General features: G+C 35.4%; 1 protein-coding gene across 2 annotated transcripts in view; it reads left to right on the top strand.

Annotated features, from left to right (window-relative positions):
* Positions 1–20,144, top strand: part of TLCD4 (TLC domain containing 4) — an 80,432-nt gene extending 60,288 nt beyond the window's left edge. For both annotated transcript variants that reach the window (XM_020999468.2, XM_020999476.2), the window contains exons 7-8: positions 12,401–12,474; positions 14,336–20,144. In XM_020999468.2, coding sequence (XP_020855127.1) covers positions 12,401–12,474; positions 14,336–14,654 — 393 coding nt within the window. In that variant the 3' untranslated portion in view covers positions 14,655–20,144. The remainder of the gene's footprint in view (positions 1–12,400; positions 12,475–14,335) is intronic.
* The last annotated feature ends 260 nt before the right edge of the window (positions 20,145–20,404 follow it).

Below are 20,404 nucleotides of genomic sequence, written 5' to 3'. Positions count from 1 at the left end.
CAATGATCTTTTGAGCTGTTATTATCATTATTATTATTACTGTCTTCTATTAACATGTGAAGAGCTTGAGACCTAGAGAGTTTATATGGCTTGCCTAGATCACATAGCTAGTAAACATCAGAAGCAGAATCTCAGGCTGGTCCTTCCTGTCTCTAGCCCTCTTCATTGTCCCATGCTATTGCCTTCCAATCTAAGTTTCATCAAAGTGTGTATTCAGTTCAGCAAGGATTTTTAAGATTGCTACATCCAAGGCACTGTGCTGGATGCTGAAGATAAAAAAATACGTTTTCTTAATGGGGATAGAACACGTACATTAAGTTTTATGTAGAGTATGATGAGGGCAGAGGAGGGATGCTGACAAATTTCCATAGAAAAAAACTGAGGCAGAACAGTTTTATCTGGAAGGGTGGAGCTCTATTTTGAAGAAAAAAGCTCTTAATTTATAAAGATGGGTAGTACTGAATTAAGTGCAGTATGATCATATGTGATATGTAAATAACCTGGCTCTTCTAAGACAGTGGCAATTGCAGAAGAAAAGTTAGAGGAATAGAATATCCCTCCTTTTAGCACTTCCTGTATGCATAAGACTGTGCTAGGACCTGGGTGAAATGTATAATTCAGAAATGGAACCTACTTTCACAGAACTTTGCATGCTAGAAGGTGAGGGGATACAACACATGCAGCAACAGGCACTTTGACAAATATATAGTAACTCATAAAATAAATGAATTATTAATATTAGAGAGGTATGAAGTATATTACAAGAATTTAGAGAAAAGAAAAGATCATCTACGACTGGGAGAATCATGGATAGCTTTGTCAAGTAGGTGGCATTTGAGCTGAGTAAAGCTCCAGAAGCAAAGATGAGAATTGTCAATGAAGAACTCTTCACTGGGAAGGACACGATGTTAGTGAACATAACTTTGCCTCGGTTAGCAGATAGCCAAGGATAGATTGTGCATAGTACAGAAGAGTTAGAACTAAGGAATAAACCTAGGATACCCTGAATAAGTTAAAGTCATGTTACTCTGTATTTTTGAGGATCTTTTTTCCTATTCACTTATTCAGCAAGCATTCCATATCTATTTTATTCAGGATACTATTGCTTCCCTTTGAAATCTTGCACTAACCAGGCAATTTCCCATGATTATAAATTATGTGAATTACATTGTTTTGTTTTTGGTTAAATGAGTAGATTTTTTTTAATTAAAAAGACACCAGTGAACTCTTAGCTTCACTAAGTATATGTTTGTAGCTAATGATAATGTCTTTTAGTTATCCATGCTTAAAAAAGTCTAATCACTCACTAGACCTGTGCTGCTATCATAACCACGCCTCGCCATTTACCCTGAGATGAGAGATCATAGCCAAGGAGGAAATAACAAATCTGTAGGATTGTCCTGAATTTCAGCTCCTTAGTTGTGACAGCAGGAAGAAAGTACCTAATTTGGAGAAATACTTCACTTTTTTAATTAACTCTCTGACATCTCTTGTATAGAAAAGTATTGAAAAGGAAAAATACATTCTAGTACAGAATGATGTATTTTACTGCTTAAACTAACTTGCTATTTTTAGCTCCTCCGTAATCTAACTCTGGCTTGTTTGTACTTTGCTCAGCCTATTGTTAATCATGTTAGTTATGCTCACTAATTCACCCTCGTTTTTTTCAAACATTTTGACTGTTAACCAGCTTCTATGTTAAGACCCTATTTCCTCCTCCCCAACTTACTGTCTCTTCTTCTACTTACACATATTTTGGCCTTAAGGTATTCCCAAATTAGGAGATATTTTCAAATTTTTGAAGTCTTTCAAAATGTTTTGTTTAAATTTTTTTCTAGTTTTAAAAAGAAATTTATAGTTCTTTCACTATAATTTCAGGTTCTATTATCTAATCAATTTCTTCACCACATTAAAATCTGTATATACTTTTCCTTTCCCTTTAGGGAAAAGTTTTAGGCAGAAATTACTGGATGGGCAGAAGGAGAAGGATGCTGGTGTACTTGCAACAATATGGACTTTTGGAGAGTTTCCTAATCACTGCAAAGGAAATACTCTTTGCAACATGTTCATGATCAGATATGACAAGACAGCATAGAGTGGTATATAAGGGCGTTGGACTTATAGTGAGGAGGACCTGGGTTCAAATCCCTCACTAGAAACTGCCGGGGTGATCCTGACTGAGATAATTAACCTTTCTGGGTCTCACTTTCCTCATCTGCAAAATTAGTAGGGGAGGAGGTGAACTTGATGGCCCCTATAGTCCCTCCTACCTCTAAATCTATAGTAGTCCTATGAAGGTTAGATTTTATTCCGATATTATTTTTGTCTCTTGGTCAAAAATATTTGGGGGGGTGGGGTGGGCGGGGCAAGACTTGTTATTCTATCAGTCTTCCCACCATGAAAACTTCCTTCACCAATACACATAAACAACTCATCTGTGATTTATAATCAGAGAATTGCTTGGGTTGATAAAAGGTTATGTGGTTTGCCTATGGTCACAGTATATGTTAGAGACTGAACTCAGTACTTCCTAACTAAAGCCAGCTCTGTATCCATAAGGCCACGCTGCCTCTCTGATCAAAAATTGTTCTAATTCACTGGGAAATTGTAAATGATCTGAGAGTGGTACGTGGAAAGGATTTTTTTCTTAAATGTTATGCTTTATTATTATTTTTGCTTTTTGTGAGGATGAGGATGACAGGATTTTTTAGTATGTCCTTTTATAGAACCAGAGAATTTTAGAATTAGAAAGAAACTTGGAGGTTACTTTGTATCTGTTGGAGATTTATGACATCCCTAATCAGCAGTCATCTGTCTTCCTCTTGAAGACTTCCTGTAATGGGTAATTCAGTAATTCCCAGGGTAACCAATTCCATTTTGTGTTGCTTTAATTATTAGGAAGGAGAGAGTGCTAAATTTGAAGTCAGTGGACTGAATTAAAATCCTCTTACCAAAAAAAAAAAAAGCCTCCCATATTACCTGTGTGACTTTGGGTAGTCTCTTATTCTCTCTTGTGCCTCAGTTCCCTCATCTGAAAATCAGGATGTTAGACTGTTTGTCCTCAGAAGCCCCTTTCAGTCCAAAGCCAGTGATCTTATGTATGTCCTTACATTGAGCCTCTGAATCTCCCACCCATTGCTTATCTTTTTCTCTCTGGGTCTAGACAAAATAATTCCAACGCTTCTACATGACAGGCTTTTGAATACAGAAGACAGTTATGTCAACAGCAAAAAACAGGTAGTTATTGAGTACCAACTGTGTGCAGTGCATTGTATTCAATGATAAGAAAGATACAAGGTTTAGATCAGACTCTAAGGACTTACCCTCAAGAAGCTAGTCTAGGAGGGAGAATAAGGTGCCAGCATAGATGTAAGACACAGGATTAAATAATGTAATAAGGGCATCAGACAGTTACAAAACAAAAGGCTCTGTCTCTCCCCAAGATTTTTCTCTTCTCCAGACTGAACATCCTTAATATCTTCAATCAGTCATTTGACATAACCTGGATTTCCATTTCATGACTCCTTTGAACATCTGCTCTAAAGCAGAGTGCAGTACTTCAGCGGAAGGGCTGAGTATGTCAAATTTCTCAGGGCTATAGAACTATTCTCTCCCCCTTTTTGCACATTTCTTCTATTAATGCCGCCTAGGATTGTTATATTTTGGCTGCTGTATCATGTTGTTGAGTTTAATTCATTTGCAATCCACTAAAATTATTGGGTCTTTTTCACAGGAATTGCTATCTAGTCAACAGTAACTTCTATGCTGTGCTTGTGCAATTGATTTTTTTTAACGTTTCTTTCAAACTACTAGACAAACATAAACATTTCCCTCTACAAAGAGCAGAAAAAGTATATTTCCATTTTCTTCTTCATCTTGATTTCAAACATGAAAATTAACTTCTATTCACACAGCGAAACCCCCAAAGCACATTCCATATGATACTGTGAATTTTCATTTCACACTACTTTTTAAATATATATATATAGATAGAGAGAGAGAGAAGGATAAATCCTGTACTTTGCTTTGAAAAATGTCCTGCTTGTTTATACTTCCTTCTCTTCTGTTCATTTAAAAAATATTTCAGGGCCTTCTCTGGCAACATTTTTGCTAATCTCTCCCTCCCAATCAACTGCATCCTCTTCCAATTAAAAAGAAAAAAGAGGGGAGGAGGGTGGAAACGACTTGTAACAAATAAGTATAGTCAAGAAAAATCCACACAGACACCAGGTCCATTCTGCGCCTTGTGTATGTTACCTCTATTGGTGGGTGGGTAACAGTTTTCATGCTTGCTTCTTTGGAGATGTGGTTAGTTACTGCTTTGATCAGAGTTCTTAAATCTTTTGATATTTTTTTTTACAGTGTTATTGTCCTTATATAAATTGTTTTCCTGGTTCTGCTCACTTCACTTTGTATTAGTTCATACTATCCTGGATTCTCTGCATTTCATATGGAACCTAATATTCCACTATAGCCCACAACCTGTTCAGCCATTCCTAAATTGTTTAAGAAGTGATTTAAGATTCCCCCTTAGTGGGGCAGCTAGGTGGTGCAGTGAATAGAACTGTGGCCTTGAAGTCAGGAGGACCTGAGTTCAAATCCAGCCTCAGACACCTAACACTTATTAGCTGTGTGACCCTGAGCAAGTTCCTTAACCCCACTTACCTCACCAAAAAGAAGATACCCCCTCGGATTCTAGTTCCTTTCTTTATTTTTCCACATTTAATTCCCCCATCAGAATTAGGACATTTCTTTTTCTTGTAACTATTCCTTCCCTGTGTTTTGGAGAGGTTTGAAAAGTCAAGGGGATCAGAAAATGCCTAGTCCTTCAACTTGTTGGTTAAGTGACCTGGATACCTCATGCAAACATTTCTGAACAGTCCTAAGTATACTATCATCTAGCCCATATATCTCGGTTGTTTCCACAAAGATACATGAGAGACATTTTCAGATGCCTTGACAAAATTCAACAACAACATTTATTAAGCAGCTACTCTGTGAAAAAGTGCTGTGCTTGGTATTGAGAATTTTGTTGTTGTTTAGCTGTTTCGGTCATGTCCAGAGCCCTGGTCCAGAATCTATCTTGACGTCTTCTGAACTCATAACTGGGTGGTGCAGTAGCTAGAGCACTGGGCCAGGAGTCAGGAATACCTGAGTTCAAATATGGCTTCAGACACTTCCTAGATGTGTGACCCTGGGCAAGCCGCCGCCCTTTATTTGCCTCAGTTTCCTAGCACCTACCCTCCCAGGTTTGTTGTGAGCATGAAATAAGATAATAATTGTAACATAGTAACTGCTATATAAGTGTTAGCTATTATTATTATTAATATAACTCTATAGTCTTCTTTTCCCTTTATTCTTTGGACTTTGCTGCAGTGCCTCAGTTGCCTTCTTTCTGTATGCATATGGCCCCCTTCTCTCGTTTTTGAGTTCTTCCCAATACCTGCATTTTGAGGACGGGCACAGACCAACTATCCTTCATTCTCCACACTCCTCATTACCATGCCTCCACATGGGGACACACTGTCCTTCCCATTGTCTTTTATACGTTGTCTTCCCGAATTAGGATTTAAGCTCCTTAAAGGCAAGGACTGTCTTTCTATCTGCTTATATTTGTATTCCCAGGGCTTAGCAGAGTGCCAGGATCATGCTAAGTGCTTAATAAATGCTACCTTCCAGATGTGAGTGTAGGGCTGGTAGATAGTAGCACTATCATTTTCCTATCTCTGAGAACTCTACTTTTAGTAATGCAGCTTATGATCACATTAGACAACCTGGCAAACTCACAAGTATTTATTAAGAAAGGCAATGTGTCTATATATATATATATATTTTTTTTTCTTCAAGACCTTGAGGCATTTGTGTTGTTTACCAGGAGGCAGGCTCTAGTCCCTGTCTTTGCTCCAGAATCTTGGGTGCCTTGGCCTGAATGGTTTGAGGGCTGCCAGAGTCCACAGTCCTGGCTGCTCCGGCTTCTCTCTGGGTCCAATGCAGTAACTATTGGCTCTTGCCCATGATCCCCTGCATGATGATCAGGAAAATCTGGCTCCAGTTCAGCTATTGATTTCTCCCATTTCCATGCATGGAAGCAGAAAGTTTCAATCTCAAGGGTGATGGATAGAAGGAGATTCCAGACCATATACCAGTGAACAAATCTTGTATCCCTTGTATCCCATGAGCATCATCATTGTCATTTTCATACCACTACTACTATTACCACTAATGCTACCGCTACGACTTCACCATAGCCACCACCTTGAGTACTACTACTACTATCACTTCTGCTACCACTACCACCACAGCCACCACTACTACTGCTGCTGCTACCACTACCACCACCCTACTACCTCTACCCTACTACTACCACTACTACTATCACCACCACCAGTACTATTACCAATAGTAATACTACCACTGCTGCTACTACTACCATCCCCAACCCACCACCACCACCACCACCACCACCACCACCACCACTATTACTACCCCACTACAACTAATACTGCTACTACTACCATCACCACAACCACCACTAATGCTAGTACTACCACTGTGCTACTATCACAACTACTGCTACCACTACCACTACTACCACAACTGCTACCATCATTGCCACCACTACTACTACTACTGCTGCTGCTACTACTACTACTACTACTACTACTACTACTACTACTACTACTACTACTACTACTACCACCAGCCTTAATGCTGCCGCCACCGCCACCACTTTTAGTACTGCTAGCTAACTTTCACATAATGATTTAAGTTTAGCAAAATGTTTTATATATGTTATTTTATTTGATTCTCATAGCAATCTTGTGAAGTAGATCCTAGTATTATCCCAGTTTTATAGGTAGAAAAACTAAGACAGGTCACTTAGGGCTACATATCTATCAAGTGTCTGAGGCAGGATTGACATTCAGGTCTTACTGGCTGCAAGTACAGCACCCTTTCCACTGTGCAATTAGTTGCCCTTGGGTGTAGGGTGTGTTTGAATGTACCACCCTTTCTCTCAAAAGCATCACCTCCTTTTGGTCCAGAGCAAAATTATACCTTGAGTATAAGAGGGTATGTGAGACATGGGAATAGGTTGCACCTATGGTTGTTCATTGGCTCTGCAAGAAAAACTTTGCATGACCCCAGTCACTCATTGAGACATTCCTTTTTGCTTTCATACTTGCTAAAGCTTAGATGCTAGGTTCACTGTTTCTCTTGCTGCTAATTATTGGGCTAAGAGGCAAACTGTGTTATTTGTCCTTGCTTTTCACTCTTCCAGCCCCCTTCTTACAGAGGACATTTCCTATCTGTTGGTATTTATTGTTAGTCACTGCTTACGGAGGTGGTTTTCCTATAATTAGCAGATTCTTGACAATACCCTGTTGCAAACAGTAGCCCTCTTTGGCTATGTCCCTGAGAATGTCTCCTGGAGAAATCCAATTTCAACCAGTTCTTTTTTCTTCCCTTTTCTTTATTCCTCTAGATAGCATAGGCACTAGGGTCTTGTTCTCCCCTGGCCTAATGTCTCCTTTTAAACTGCCATATGCTTGAATCGTTTTACTCTTCTACATAGATCGTTTGGGTATCTTCTTGCTCTAAAATGTCTCAGAGACCATTAGAGATGCATTTTACATTGTAAAAATGGAGTTTTCAATGACTTAATTCTGGTCAATTCAATGATCAAGCATTATTCCAGTGGACTGGTGATGAGTAGTTCCACCCACTTCCTGATGAGAAGTGATGGGCTAAATATACAGAATGAGATGTGGGAATTTGTTTTGCTTGATTATGAGTATTTGTTTAAAAATTCATGGTACAAATTTAAGAATGCTGCATCTTATTTACTACTGTTATAAAATATATGTGTATCTACTTGGAGGATTTAATATTATCTGCTACAAAAGACGTTGTAGAATTCATCCGGGATTGTATCTCCATTCAGGAATAGTCTCCAAATTTTAAAGGTCCAATCAGTTTTTGTACTCAGTGCCAAACTGGCTGATGGTTTTAGCTCACCAGATTTATATCTTGCTGCTAATTCTGCTTTCAGGCCTAGCTTTGGGGAAGGGACAAAAGAGGTGGTAAAGGAGCAGAGGATGTGGGGACATCAATGGTTATTAATGAAACTTGTGAATATAGATAGTGTTGTCCCTCATTTTTAGCCAGAAGTTTGGGGCCATTGCTTCAGTAAAAAAACAAACAAACCTCCCAAAACTAGAAGGCTGGTACTTTAGTGACCAAGACAGATGTTTGGAAACTACTGACCAGTTTTACGTAGAGTTTTAAAGACTATTAGACTCTGGCATTAAGTTGTTTTAAGCCTAGAAGATATTTTGGAAATCATGTATTTTGATGAATTGGGTACATTTTTAGTTAAGTGCTGAGCCCTTTGACTGGAAGCAGTTAAATGGGGAATGCCATTCTATCTGTGATGTGCCAATCTTGTTTCTAGGGTTATCTATTTTTTCGTATTACCCATTCCAGCTTCACTGAGGACAGTGACCTTGAGATTATAAAAACCAATTTTAATTGACCTCTAAATTTCTGATTCCTAAACTTTAGGAGTTCCAGAATTTATGTACAAAAAGTGTTGCAAGTCCTAAAATAATTTAGAGATAAATATGTTTCTCCACTTTTATAACATTCCCTTTGAGATGGGAGCAACTAATTTTTTTAAAAAGAATGTGGGTTTTAGTACATCTTTTAATCTAGGGAGCAACTATTTCCTATGGCACAAAATTAAAAATCCTGGGTATCCTACTACCAGTTGCTCAAACTCAACTTATTCAAAATAGAGCATAATATATTTTTCTGCACACCTGCTCCTTTTTTGTAATTTAGTTATTTCTATTAGCAACATCACCATCCAGTCAGTCTCCCATTCTTGAAATCTTGACTGACTTTTTCTTCTTTATTTCTATAAACCAAGGTTTCTAGGCTTGACCCAAGCTTGGCTGGAAACCTGGGTTATACTTCTCCTATCCAGCCTGTTAATGAGCACTAAAGATTTTACCACTACTTATGGCCTCTCATTTTTCCTTTTTACTCCCACTACAACTATTGTAAGTTATCATTACCACCTGCCTGTTCTATTGGAGGGCTCCCTTCCCAGTTCTCTCTGGTTTCGTTTCTCCTCTCTCCAATCCACCCTTCCATCACGCTGCTGTAAGACCAGGCTTCCTTATGCATACGTCAGATTATATCCTCTCTCAGGCAAGCTGTCAATCAGCAATCAATTACTAAGCATTTACAATGTGCCAGGTACCGAGCTAAGTGCTAAAGATACAAAGAAAGGCAACGCCAGAAAAAAACGGTCTCTTCTTTTAAGGAGCTTACATAGTAATGGCGGAGACAACTTGTAAATAAAGAGGTACGTATAAAATACATGGTAAGGGAACAAACATACACTGTACTAAGTGCTTTACAAATATTAATCTCATTTGGTCCCTCACAACAACCCCGGGAGGTAGATGCTATTATTATCCTCATTTTGTAGTTGAGGAAACTGAGGCAAACAGAAGTAAAGTGACTTGACTAGAATCACACGACTACTAAGTGTGGTAGGAAATCAGAGTTCAAATTGCATGCCATCTTCGGGTGGGGGGAGGGGAGTAATGGGGAGAAAATTTGCAATTCAAAATCTTACAGAAGTGAATGTTGAAAACTAAAAATAAATAACTAAATTTTAAAAAGAAAAAGAAATCAGAGGTCAGATCCAGCCTCAGGTACTTCCTAATTATGTGACCTTGGGCAAGTCACTTAAACCTCTGTCTGCCTCAGTTTCCCCAGCTGTAGAATGGGAATAATAATAGTACCTTCCTCCCAGGGTTGTTGTGAGGATCAAATGAGATAATATTTGTAAAGAGCTTATCACAGTGCCTGGTACATAGTAAGTATTATATAAATGCTAGCTTATTATCATCATCATTATTATTATTGTTATTATCATTATTAAGTGTGAAGGGTAAGAAGGAGCCAGGTACTGAAGAATCTTAAACATCAAAGAGGAGTTTACATTTAGAATCACTTTGAGACTCAGCTGAAGTCTTACCTTCTACATGAGACCCCTCCTAATATCCCCTCTTAGCTTCAAGCACCCTCCTTTCCAAAACTATCTCAAATTAATTTTGTTTTGTATGTACTTAGAGGTTCACATTCTATTTCACCCCTAACCCCCTTTCAGACATAAACTCCAGGGCAGGATCTGTTGTCATTCCAGTCTTTGTACATCCAGTGTTTAATTCCATGACTGCACGTATTAGGCACTTAATAAATACTTTTTTGATTGACTGATTGATATCTGTGCCTGCAACATTCTGCTTCCCCGTCTTTGCCCCTTGAACTTCTGTACATCTGTTAAAACCCAAGGCTTAAATGCCACCACCTCCATGAAGTCTTCCTTTATGTCTTTAATAAATCATAACCTCTACCCATTACCCCCTGTCAGTAGCATGTCATACTTTGTGCCTCTCTAATGCTGTCATTGTTTCGTGTTAATCACTCGAGTATGTGTCCTGTACTCCAACTACCCTATAAATTTCTTGCATCTAGGGATACTGTTTAATCTAATCGTAGCACAATTCTCTGCATGTAATAGACATATTGAATAAATGTTTTTTATTGAATTGAAACAGATATCTACATTTTATCAGTACAAATTTGGTAGATTAAGTTAATTTGGTGTATATATATATGTATTATATATATACATATAAATAAATATATACATATGTTTGGGCTATAATATTAGAGTTTGCTAAATCTTTAGTTTGTTTTCAGATTTTTTTTTATATTGGCAGCTGACATATTATTGATTTAAAACTCTTTTCTTTTTTTTATCCTGAACTTAAGAAATAAAACAAGCAATTCCACAACAAAGTAGAATAGAAAAAAGAGGATTGCACATGAAACTATTATATACAACTTCCTTTTCCTTGTAAATAAATAATAAAGTTATCATGTAACTTTCTTTTTTCCCCTCTCCCCCACTCTAGAGATGGCTACCATTAGGCACAAATATGTGTGTATGTTTGTGTGTGTGTGTGTGTGTGTGTGTGTGTGTGTGTGTGTGTACTTCTATTTATCATTTCTTTCTCTGGATATAGATAGCATCTTCCTTCATAGGCCCTTTATAGTTAATGTGGGTATTTATAATAGTCAAAATGACTTAGTCACTCAGTTGTTCTTAAAACAATACTGCTTTTACTATATAAAACATTCTCTTGGTTCTGCTCATTTTGCTCATTATTTTGTGCAAGTCTTTTCATGTTTTTCTAAAATCATTGAGCTCATCATTTTTTTATAGCACAGTAGGAATCCATTATAGTCATATACCACAACTTGTTCAGCCATTCCTTAATTGATGGGCATCCCTGCAATTTCCAGTTCTTTGTCACCACAAAGGGAGCTGCTAGAAACATCCCTAATCATCTTGGGAAACAGACCTAATAGTAGTATTGGTGGGTCAAAGGGTATAGGCAGTTTTATAACTCTTTGGGCGTAATTCCAGATTGCTCTCCCAAATGGTTGGACCAGTTCCCAGTTCTACCAACAGTGAATTAGTGTCCCAATTTTTCCATATCCCCTCTAACATTTGTCGCTTTTCTCTTCTATCATTTTAATCTATTTGATAGGGGTAAATGATATGTCAAGGTTGTTTTAATTTGTAATTTTCTAAGCAATAATGATTTAGAGCATTTTTTTCATATGACTATAAATTTCCTTGATTTCTTCATTGGAAAACTTCCTGTTCATATCTTTTGACCATTTGTCAGTTGGGGAATGATTTATAGTCTTACAGATTTGACAAAGTTCTCTATATATTTGAGATATGAGACTCATCTGAGAAACTGTCTATGAAATTTCCCCCCAAAGTTTCTGATTTCCTTCTGATCTTGGCTATATTGATTTAAGATTTTGTTAATATTTAATAATCAATATAAAATTCAAGTTAAGTGATTGGTATAAACATGCCAACCTTTAAACTCTAGTCATTTAAGAACATAGTCCTTAATTATTACTGTTTTTTGAACCTATTTAGTTTTGGGAGCTCTATTTGCAATTTTTTCCTCAGAAACAAAAATAGTACTGTATGTAAATGATTTGCCTTTTTTTCTACTCTTAAAAACAAAACCCCCTCAAATTTCTAACATTCTTCTATAGGATTAATAAAATTATGAATGGTAAAAGAGAAGAAAATATTCATTTTTGACTGTTTTAATATTAAAATTCTTAGTATTCTTAATATTAGTATTCTTAATTAGTAATCTTAGTATTCTTAGTATTAAAATATTAAAATTAATACTAAAATATGAAGAAAAGCTTTTACAGTGAAAATAGATGTAATTTGTACATTTTCTTAAATGTGCTGATTTTTTTGTTTTCAATGTTTATAATCTAGACAAAAGGAATGCTGGCATATTTTGGTAACTTTCGTCTCGTTGCAGAGTTTTCTAGTCCTTTTGTGAATCAAAGGTAGGTTGTTGATGTTGTTGATGACTTTTAAAGTTGGCCTGGTAAGCCATTTATTTTTAGTAGAAAATGATGTTGCATTGCCCTGGTACCTCTATCTCTAAAATTATTATTATAGAGGCTCACTATAACATAACTTATAATGCAGAATGAAATTAAGTACTGTATATCACAGGTTCTGTCTTAGAGCCTTCTAAGCGATTTAGTTATTGTAAATAATGAGCATGTCAAAAATGTTAGAAGCTTTTTTCATTTATTACCTAGCATATAGTACCTTGCTCACTGAGCAGACTCAATAAATACATATTGAATGAATGATCTCATTTGTAGTGTAATACAACATTATATTCTTTGGGCATAAGACTCTGAGTATCATAATTTGGGGGAAGATGATCTTTGCCAAATCCAAGAAGATTCCACAGAGAGTATGATTCAGCACCATACATTCTATAAGACACTATATTTTTTGTAACATGTGATATACCCATACTTGGGGCAGCTGGGTGGCATAGTAGATAGAGTGCTGAACCTGGAGTCCAAAAGATTCATCTTCTGGCCTCAGACACTTAGTAGCTACTGTGTGACCCTGGGCAAATCACTTAATCCCATTTTCCTCATCTGTAAAATGAGCTGGAGAAGGAAATGGTAAACTACTCTAGTACCTTTGCCAAGAAAACCCCAAATGGGGTCACAGAGTCAGATGTGATTGAACAACAACGAGGATGGGGCAGCTGAGATGTAGAGAGGTCATGTGACTTATCTATGGCCACACTACTAGTTAATGTTAGAGGCAAGATCGTAGCCCAGATCTTCTGACTCCAAATACAACCCACTATATGACACTAATGTACCTCTACAAGGAGACCTGGCCCTTTATGGAGACCTGAACAAATCATTCACTAGCTATCAGACCGTGGCAAATCACTTAAGCTTGATGTTCTTCAGTTTTATCATCTACCAAATAAAATCGTAAGAATTGTTGTCCTTTCTTTACAGGGTCATTGTAACTTGCCTGTGTTTACAAAGCTATAGATAGGAATATTTTGTTAAAAACTGCTTTGTCTATTTACCTTCTAAGTCAAGTCAGCAACATTTATTAAGCATCTACCATGTGCCAGGCACTGTGCAAATGCTGGGGATATAAAAAAAAAACCAGACAAAACAGTCCCTTGCTTCTAAAGAGCTAATGGTTTTAAGAGTGAGTTAATACGCTAATAACTATGTACAAAAAAACACAGGAAAAATTGGAGATGATCTCAGTGAGATGTGTGGGATTGAGAAGGGCTTCTTTCAAAAAGTGGTATTTTAGCTGAGATTTGAAGGAAGTCAGGAAGCAGGAGACATAAGCAACAGCCACTGAAAATGCCTTGAAGAGGTAGAATGTTTTGTTTGAGTAACAGTAAGGAAGCCAGTGTCAGAGTGTGTATGTAGAGGGGGAGAGTAAGGTATAAAAAAGACTGGAAAGGTACAAGGGTTCAGGTTGTGAAGGGCTTAAAAAGCTAACAAGAATTTTATATTTGATCCTGGAGGTAATTGGGAACCACTGGAGTTTATTGAATATTTGAATAGTTGCCATTGATTACATATTTTTTCTTTTCATTGTTTTTAGACTCTTACTTTGAACTTTTAGGTTTACTGTAGATTGTAGTAATGTGTCCATTATATTTAATATTGATATTATATATACAAATTTTTTCTTAAAACATTGATATAAAATTTGGCAAAATTAGTATGGGCACATATTTGTCATGTAGAATGGGAAAAAACCCATTGCATTCTAAAAGCAAAAATTAAAAATGTTTATCTTTACTGCATATCATCTGTGACATATAGATTTAGTTTAATAAATGTTTTTATTTTTCAGGTGGTTCCTTGAAGTGCTAGGATACCCCAAATCTTCAAAAGCTAACATCATCAATGGCGTACTAATGACAGTAGTATTCTTCATCGTAAGGATTGCAGTCATATTTCCTTTCTATAGTCATATTTATGCTGTATTTGGAACAGAAGGTTTCAACAGACTAGGATTTGCTGCCCAAAGTGCCTGGATTGGTTGCAGTGGTGTTTTAGATGTAATGAATGTAATGTGGATGATCAAAATTTCAAAGGGATGCCTCAGAGTCATCTCTCTCATAAGAAAGGAGCAAACCAACAAGAGTCATCAAAATGGAAAACTTGACTAAAAATGGCATATTGAAAAACAAGCTACTTCATTACAACCTAACATTTGTGCTGATATGTGCTGATCTGACATGTCTTGGCATGGTCTGTGCTTCTTTATTAATATTTGCTATTCAAGATTTCCATGACAACATCTGTTTTTAATTTTAGGAAAGAAAAACTAAGAGTAGCTTTTATTCCAAGACACCTTCTCAGCTTTCCAGCTGCCTTATAAGCATGAATACAACTTTAAGAGTTTAAAGAACAATTTACAAATATAATGGAGATTCTTCAGAAACGTATTACTTGCACTAGCATTTTTCACCATGAAAAGATGGCTGTGTTCATGTGTGTGGTGCACTTTGTTTTATCTGGTTAATTCTGTCGACAGAATTTAAATGACCTTTAGCTCTCTTTTCTATCAATGTTTTCATAGCAACCAGCACTTACTTGTATGGGGCTTGGCTTCTAAATAGTCAATATTAACCAATGGATTTTGGGACATGAAATGGTGACTCTGGCACAGCTTATCCATTTAAATATTAGGATGAAGTACTTTTGCTTCATTATATGTATCTAATTAGCTTGCACATGGAAAATATTTCCTGCATTGTGAGATTTTTTTTAGGTATATGGGGATTTTGTATATGTGCACTTTTTACATTTTTTCCTTTGTTTATCATGTCAGAATACATAACATTTTGGTTACTTGATAACCAAATTTTGGGGTTGGCTCAAATAAAAAAAACAACCTTAATTTCAGAGGTATTTTAACAACTTGGATTTTCTTAATTCCCAGTTTAAAGTCTGGGTTCAAATCCTGTCCTTCCTGATAGAAGAAATCCATGTTATTGGAAAACTTATTTCCCCCCCTTTTCTTAATAATTGACTTCAAGAGAACTGTTTTACGCAGTTTTCTCTAGAACTGAGCACATCCTTCCTTGATATGTGTTGATGAAAGAAGAGATTTGGGAAAAGCAATCAACCAACCAATATTTAATACTAGTAGGTATGTCAGAAGGACATTTCAAATGTGCCTATTCTAATAGTTTAGCTCTATCTCATTTTGCGAATCCCTCTAAAACTTCTAAATATCTGTTAGCATCTTGATGACAAGATATGCTAATATTCATCTGCCTTCTTGTTGGGTGTTTGAAATAATCAGTCTTTTACTATCAGAAAATAAAGTCTTTCACTACATGTGGTCCTTTAGTAAGGAAAGCTATTAAATAGTTTTTTAAAAAATTTTTCTTTAGCATTTCATCAAGTTATTACTGTGGTCTATTTTTGTATTACAGTAAGAACTGGAATAGACCTAATTAAAAACTTCCATAAGAGAGGAATGATTTCTCTAAAAATGTCAGTAGGCGATTATGTGGTTAGAATAAAAGGATGAATTGTGAAGAAAAATGCTATGATTTTGCTGCCTTGTCTCCCTCTCCACCTACCTTGCAGAAGATAAATGATTCTCTTCTGGTTTGCAAAATCTTTGCTGCATTTAGAGCCCAATAATCATCAGTACCAGAGCTCATCTTGTGCATTATGATATCCATCAGATGCTTGAGGTAGGCCATTTATCTTCCTTTTTAAAAATACCCTAAAAATATTTCAGGGTTTTTTGTTTTATGCTTTTGTAGAGTTGAGACCCAGTGATGTATAGACAGTGCTTTTCAAGTTTTGTCTTTATTTTCATTTGGTCTAAATGACAAAGGATGATAATGTAATTATGTACATGTGTTGATTATTATCACATGTATGTAAAATAGAGCAGTTTATTTGCTGAAAGCCTGGTGACTGAACTCTGTTGTTTTTGTTCTACCTGTGAAAGGAAAATAGTGTTTTTATACAACCTAGGGTGTACGTCAGGGATTAAATTAATTTTAATTAAAAAAGATTTGTTTCAGGTAGGTTTCTAATTTTGCACCAAATTATTTTCACTAGAATAGAACTTTCACTGTTCATAGTATGATGAAAGTTCCACTTTGGGTTGTAAAATGGCCTAATATAGTTAGTAATGAGTTACTAAATGAAGCCAGAGTTTTTTTTTCTTACTTGATTCCTTTGTCCAGTCTATAAGTCATAAAATCATTTGAAGAAAAAAGCTTAAACAATTTAGTTAAACTATTGGCATTTATTTTAAAAATCATTAATACTTTTTTATCTTTAAAATTAATGGCACACTACCAGCACCTTGCACATAAACAGTCAATAAATATTTATTGACTTCTTTATTTAAATGGAAAAATAGAACAAATATTTGTCTCACCCCTGCCTTTCTGACAAACTGCTTGCATACATGCTGCTTTGGAAATGAATTCCTTTAGAATGAAATAAATTTTTAAATAAAGACCTTAGCTCCAAAGATATCTTTTTAGTTCTGAACACAGAGATTAAAAAGCTGCTTAAGATAAAGACAGCGCAAATTTAATATTCCTAGATTCAGCACGGTATTTCCAGCTAAAATTATTCACTTTATAACTGTCATGAACAGTACCTTTCATTGGCATAAGTACCTCAAATATAAATCTATTTGATGTGTCATTTTAGATTAAGCTTTTTTGCTTATGTTAATCAAATATTTACTATTTGTCCATGTATTTACTACATATCATTTACCATAAATTCCTTAATTTTAAAATCTAAACTCAGTCCAGTTTCATTGCTGATATAAAACACATGAAATGAAATATAGGCTAATTTAATAGCTTGAAATTCACAGTTCACAGGAAATATATTTCCTCAAACTTAGTTGTGTGATTATAACATTCTGATGGTTTAATGGCTGAGGATACCCCTGGTTAAGAAATGCGATATCTTAGCTACTAAATATTCTAACTAGATGGATCTTAGATGAATCTTTTAGGGGCTCTAATATTGGATATGTAATTCAAATATTTTTCAAAATACAGCAAGTTGACATAAAGAAATTTTCTATCAACTTTTTTGTAGGAAATTAATTGCATTATTGGTAACTTGATTTTACCAAAACTAAACTTTCAAACTGTGACTTTAAAAATCAGCAGGAAATTTTATTACATAAGTTCAGTTAATTACTCATGTGATTGTCCATGCAAGATCAGAGTCAAAGTATTAGCTGTGTAAGTAATTAACATAATTAAGTAGTTTCTTTGGGCAAATGAAAGAATTAGGAGTTTAAGTTTTCTTTCTTATGTATAAAATCCTCTTAGTGAAGAATGTTTGCAATTGTTTAAAATTCAGAGTGGTAGAGTTACGGTATGTTTATGTAAGATAGGGAAAGTTCTTATTATAAGTTTGTTTTCAGTCCAAATATGTAACATTTTTGGAAAAGTCCTGCATTGAAACTGATATAATAGTTACATGCCTTGATCAACTTTAAATAACTTTAAGTGACTTAAATGTACTGTGCAGAATTCAGTATAGTCTTAAGACTATAGATCTAGTTAAAATTTACATAGTTTACAGCAAACATTTAAATAAAACTCTTTTCTAAAATTTAAAAAGAAATTTGACTCGAATTACATTTTTACTGATACAGATTTTTTAAAAAAATAAATATTTAGGCTTAAAATTTGTATAACTTCTTTGAAGTAAGTACATGAGGAGTTTTGGTGGTATAGTCATCCAAAAATTGGCCTTCATTTTTGAGAAAAGCTGACTTCAGTGTGAATTGCAAGATTAGTTTATAGTGCATGTAGCACAAGAGTTGCCCAATAAAGGTATGTAAGGGTAGGTATTGTTGTGGTTTCCAAATGTGTTCTTCTAGTTCCTGGGAGGAAATTTGCTATGTCCAAAAATTGGTTATATTACTGGGAATATTTAAAATAAGTCACTTTAAATGTTTTTTAAATTTTTTTTAATTTTGAAAAATTGCATTGTCCCAGTCCAAAAGTTTGGCAGAAGTGGTTCTAAGTGAATGCTAACCTGAAAATATGTCTAGAATTGGTAATATCAGTTGTTAATAGTGATTCAGCACAGAACATGAAGTTGTAGACTTAAAGTTCTATTAAGAACCAAATGAAAAACAGATCATCAGAAGATATGTTGCCCAAGTGGCACACCTACACACACACACACACACACACACACACACACACACACACCCCTCTGAACTAAGCTAGAGTGGCTAATGCCTCACTAGATCTGAAGAAAGCAGCATAGATCCAGTGGGACTTGCAGATCAGGTAAGGTTATCAGAGAAGAGCTCTTTTACCTATATGTGAAGAGTGCTGTAGGCACAGAGACCCCTCAGTCCCTCTCTAACTCAGAACAGTTCACCGTGTTTTTCACCGGTCGTCCAGAGAAGCATCACATTGGTTCCTCTGAGCCTGCCTACCACTATCATTCTCCCACAGCATGTGACTAGTATGCCCTCTGTGGATACCTCTCTTCCACTAGACCTTCGGTCCTCAGATGTGTTGGGCAAATTAAGAAATTTATAAATTCATTGTGGCATATATGTGTACACAAGACTTGGAAGGATTATATGAAGATAAGAGTGAAGACTGATCAAACCATATTTTATTAGACAGCTATGGAAAGTCATTCAGTCCAAATAGAAATGGTTCTCTAGTATTTAAAAATATTTAAGAATCCTAACAGCCGTTTATTGTGTGAGGGAGAATTAAAGATGTTGTGGTTTCACTGGAAAATATCTGCAACTTCTGATGAGAATGTGATTGGGCGATATATACTTTATGAGCTACTTAGGGACTTTAATACTTGGTGTTGGTATTATCTATTCAACAATTCCACCAGTGAATAAATGAGTTGTTTAAGATACTTTGTAAAAGTATAACACTGATGATCTTTCCTTTTCCAAATTTGAGTCCCAAGTAGCCTATAATTTCTTTGATGACAACAAAAGTATGTGAATGGGGAGAGCATTTTGGAGATGAGTGAAGAATCAAAAGGCAGCTATAATAAAAGATGATTTGCAGTGAAAATGTTTACATTGATTCACTTTGAGCAAAGAACATGTCTTGATGTGAGGCCCTATGCTTGGGACCAAGGGCAATGGAAAAGACTATTTCCATATTGAAAAATAAGTTTCTTTGCATAAAGGAATACCTCTGGCTGAAAACTCGTTAAGTGTTGGCTATGTAATTTTTCCCTTGTACCTCTATGTAATCGTGTTGTAATTAAATGATATGAGGGTTATTTGCTACTTCCTGGTAAATGAAACCTAAAACACAAAAGCAAATAAAACATTGTGTATTTTTTCTTCCTCTCTTGCCTGATTGTTGAAATATTGTATAATTATGTCTATATTTTAAGGGCTTTTATGTAAGCATAGAAGACATTAGATTTTTAGTACTTGCTACCAAGAAATGTATGAGAATGTTTTAAAAATTTTTTATCAAAATTTTTAATATAAAAGTCGTTTAAAGTTATGGATTTTATTTGAAATAATGTATGCATACTGCAATAAATTCAAATATTTAGATATTTTAGATGTAAATGAACTACATATGTAATGCTTGCACACAAATTCTATTTAAAAGAATAAACAGCATATACTATTTAAAACCTCATGGTTCTGTGCATAACTTTATTCCTTATTCTATTCACTCTCAAACTACTTGCTTTAAATGTAACTAATAACATACTTTAAAATAAGTGCCATTGAGTGCTTAGATTATTGGTATATAGTCTTATGTAAAACAAGTTTTTTAAAGACAAAGTACTCTGTCTTCCTTGATCAGTTGGACAGTAAAACAAAATCTTGCTTAAATTTAATGGAATTAAATCAGTAATCTAACTTTCTTAATGGTGCATATTTTGTTTTTTTTTA

Source organism: Phascolarctos cinereus, unplaced genomic scaffold (genome assembly GCF_003287225.1).
Source record: "Phascolarctos cinereus isolate Bilbo 61053 unplaced genomic scaffold, phaCin_HiC Scaffold_5;HRSCAF=322, whole genome shotgun sequence".
Taxonomy (NCBI): domain Eukaryota; kingdom Metazoa; phylum Chordata; class Mammalia; order Diprotodontia; family Phascolarctidae; genus Phascolarctos; species Phascolarctos cinereus.
Note: the sequence above shows the minus strand (reverse complement) of the source record. Positions and strands in the feature narration are given on the sequence as shown.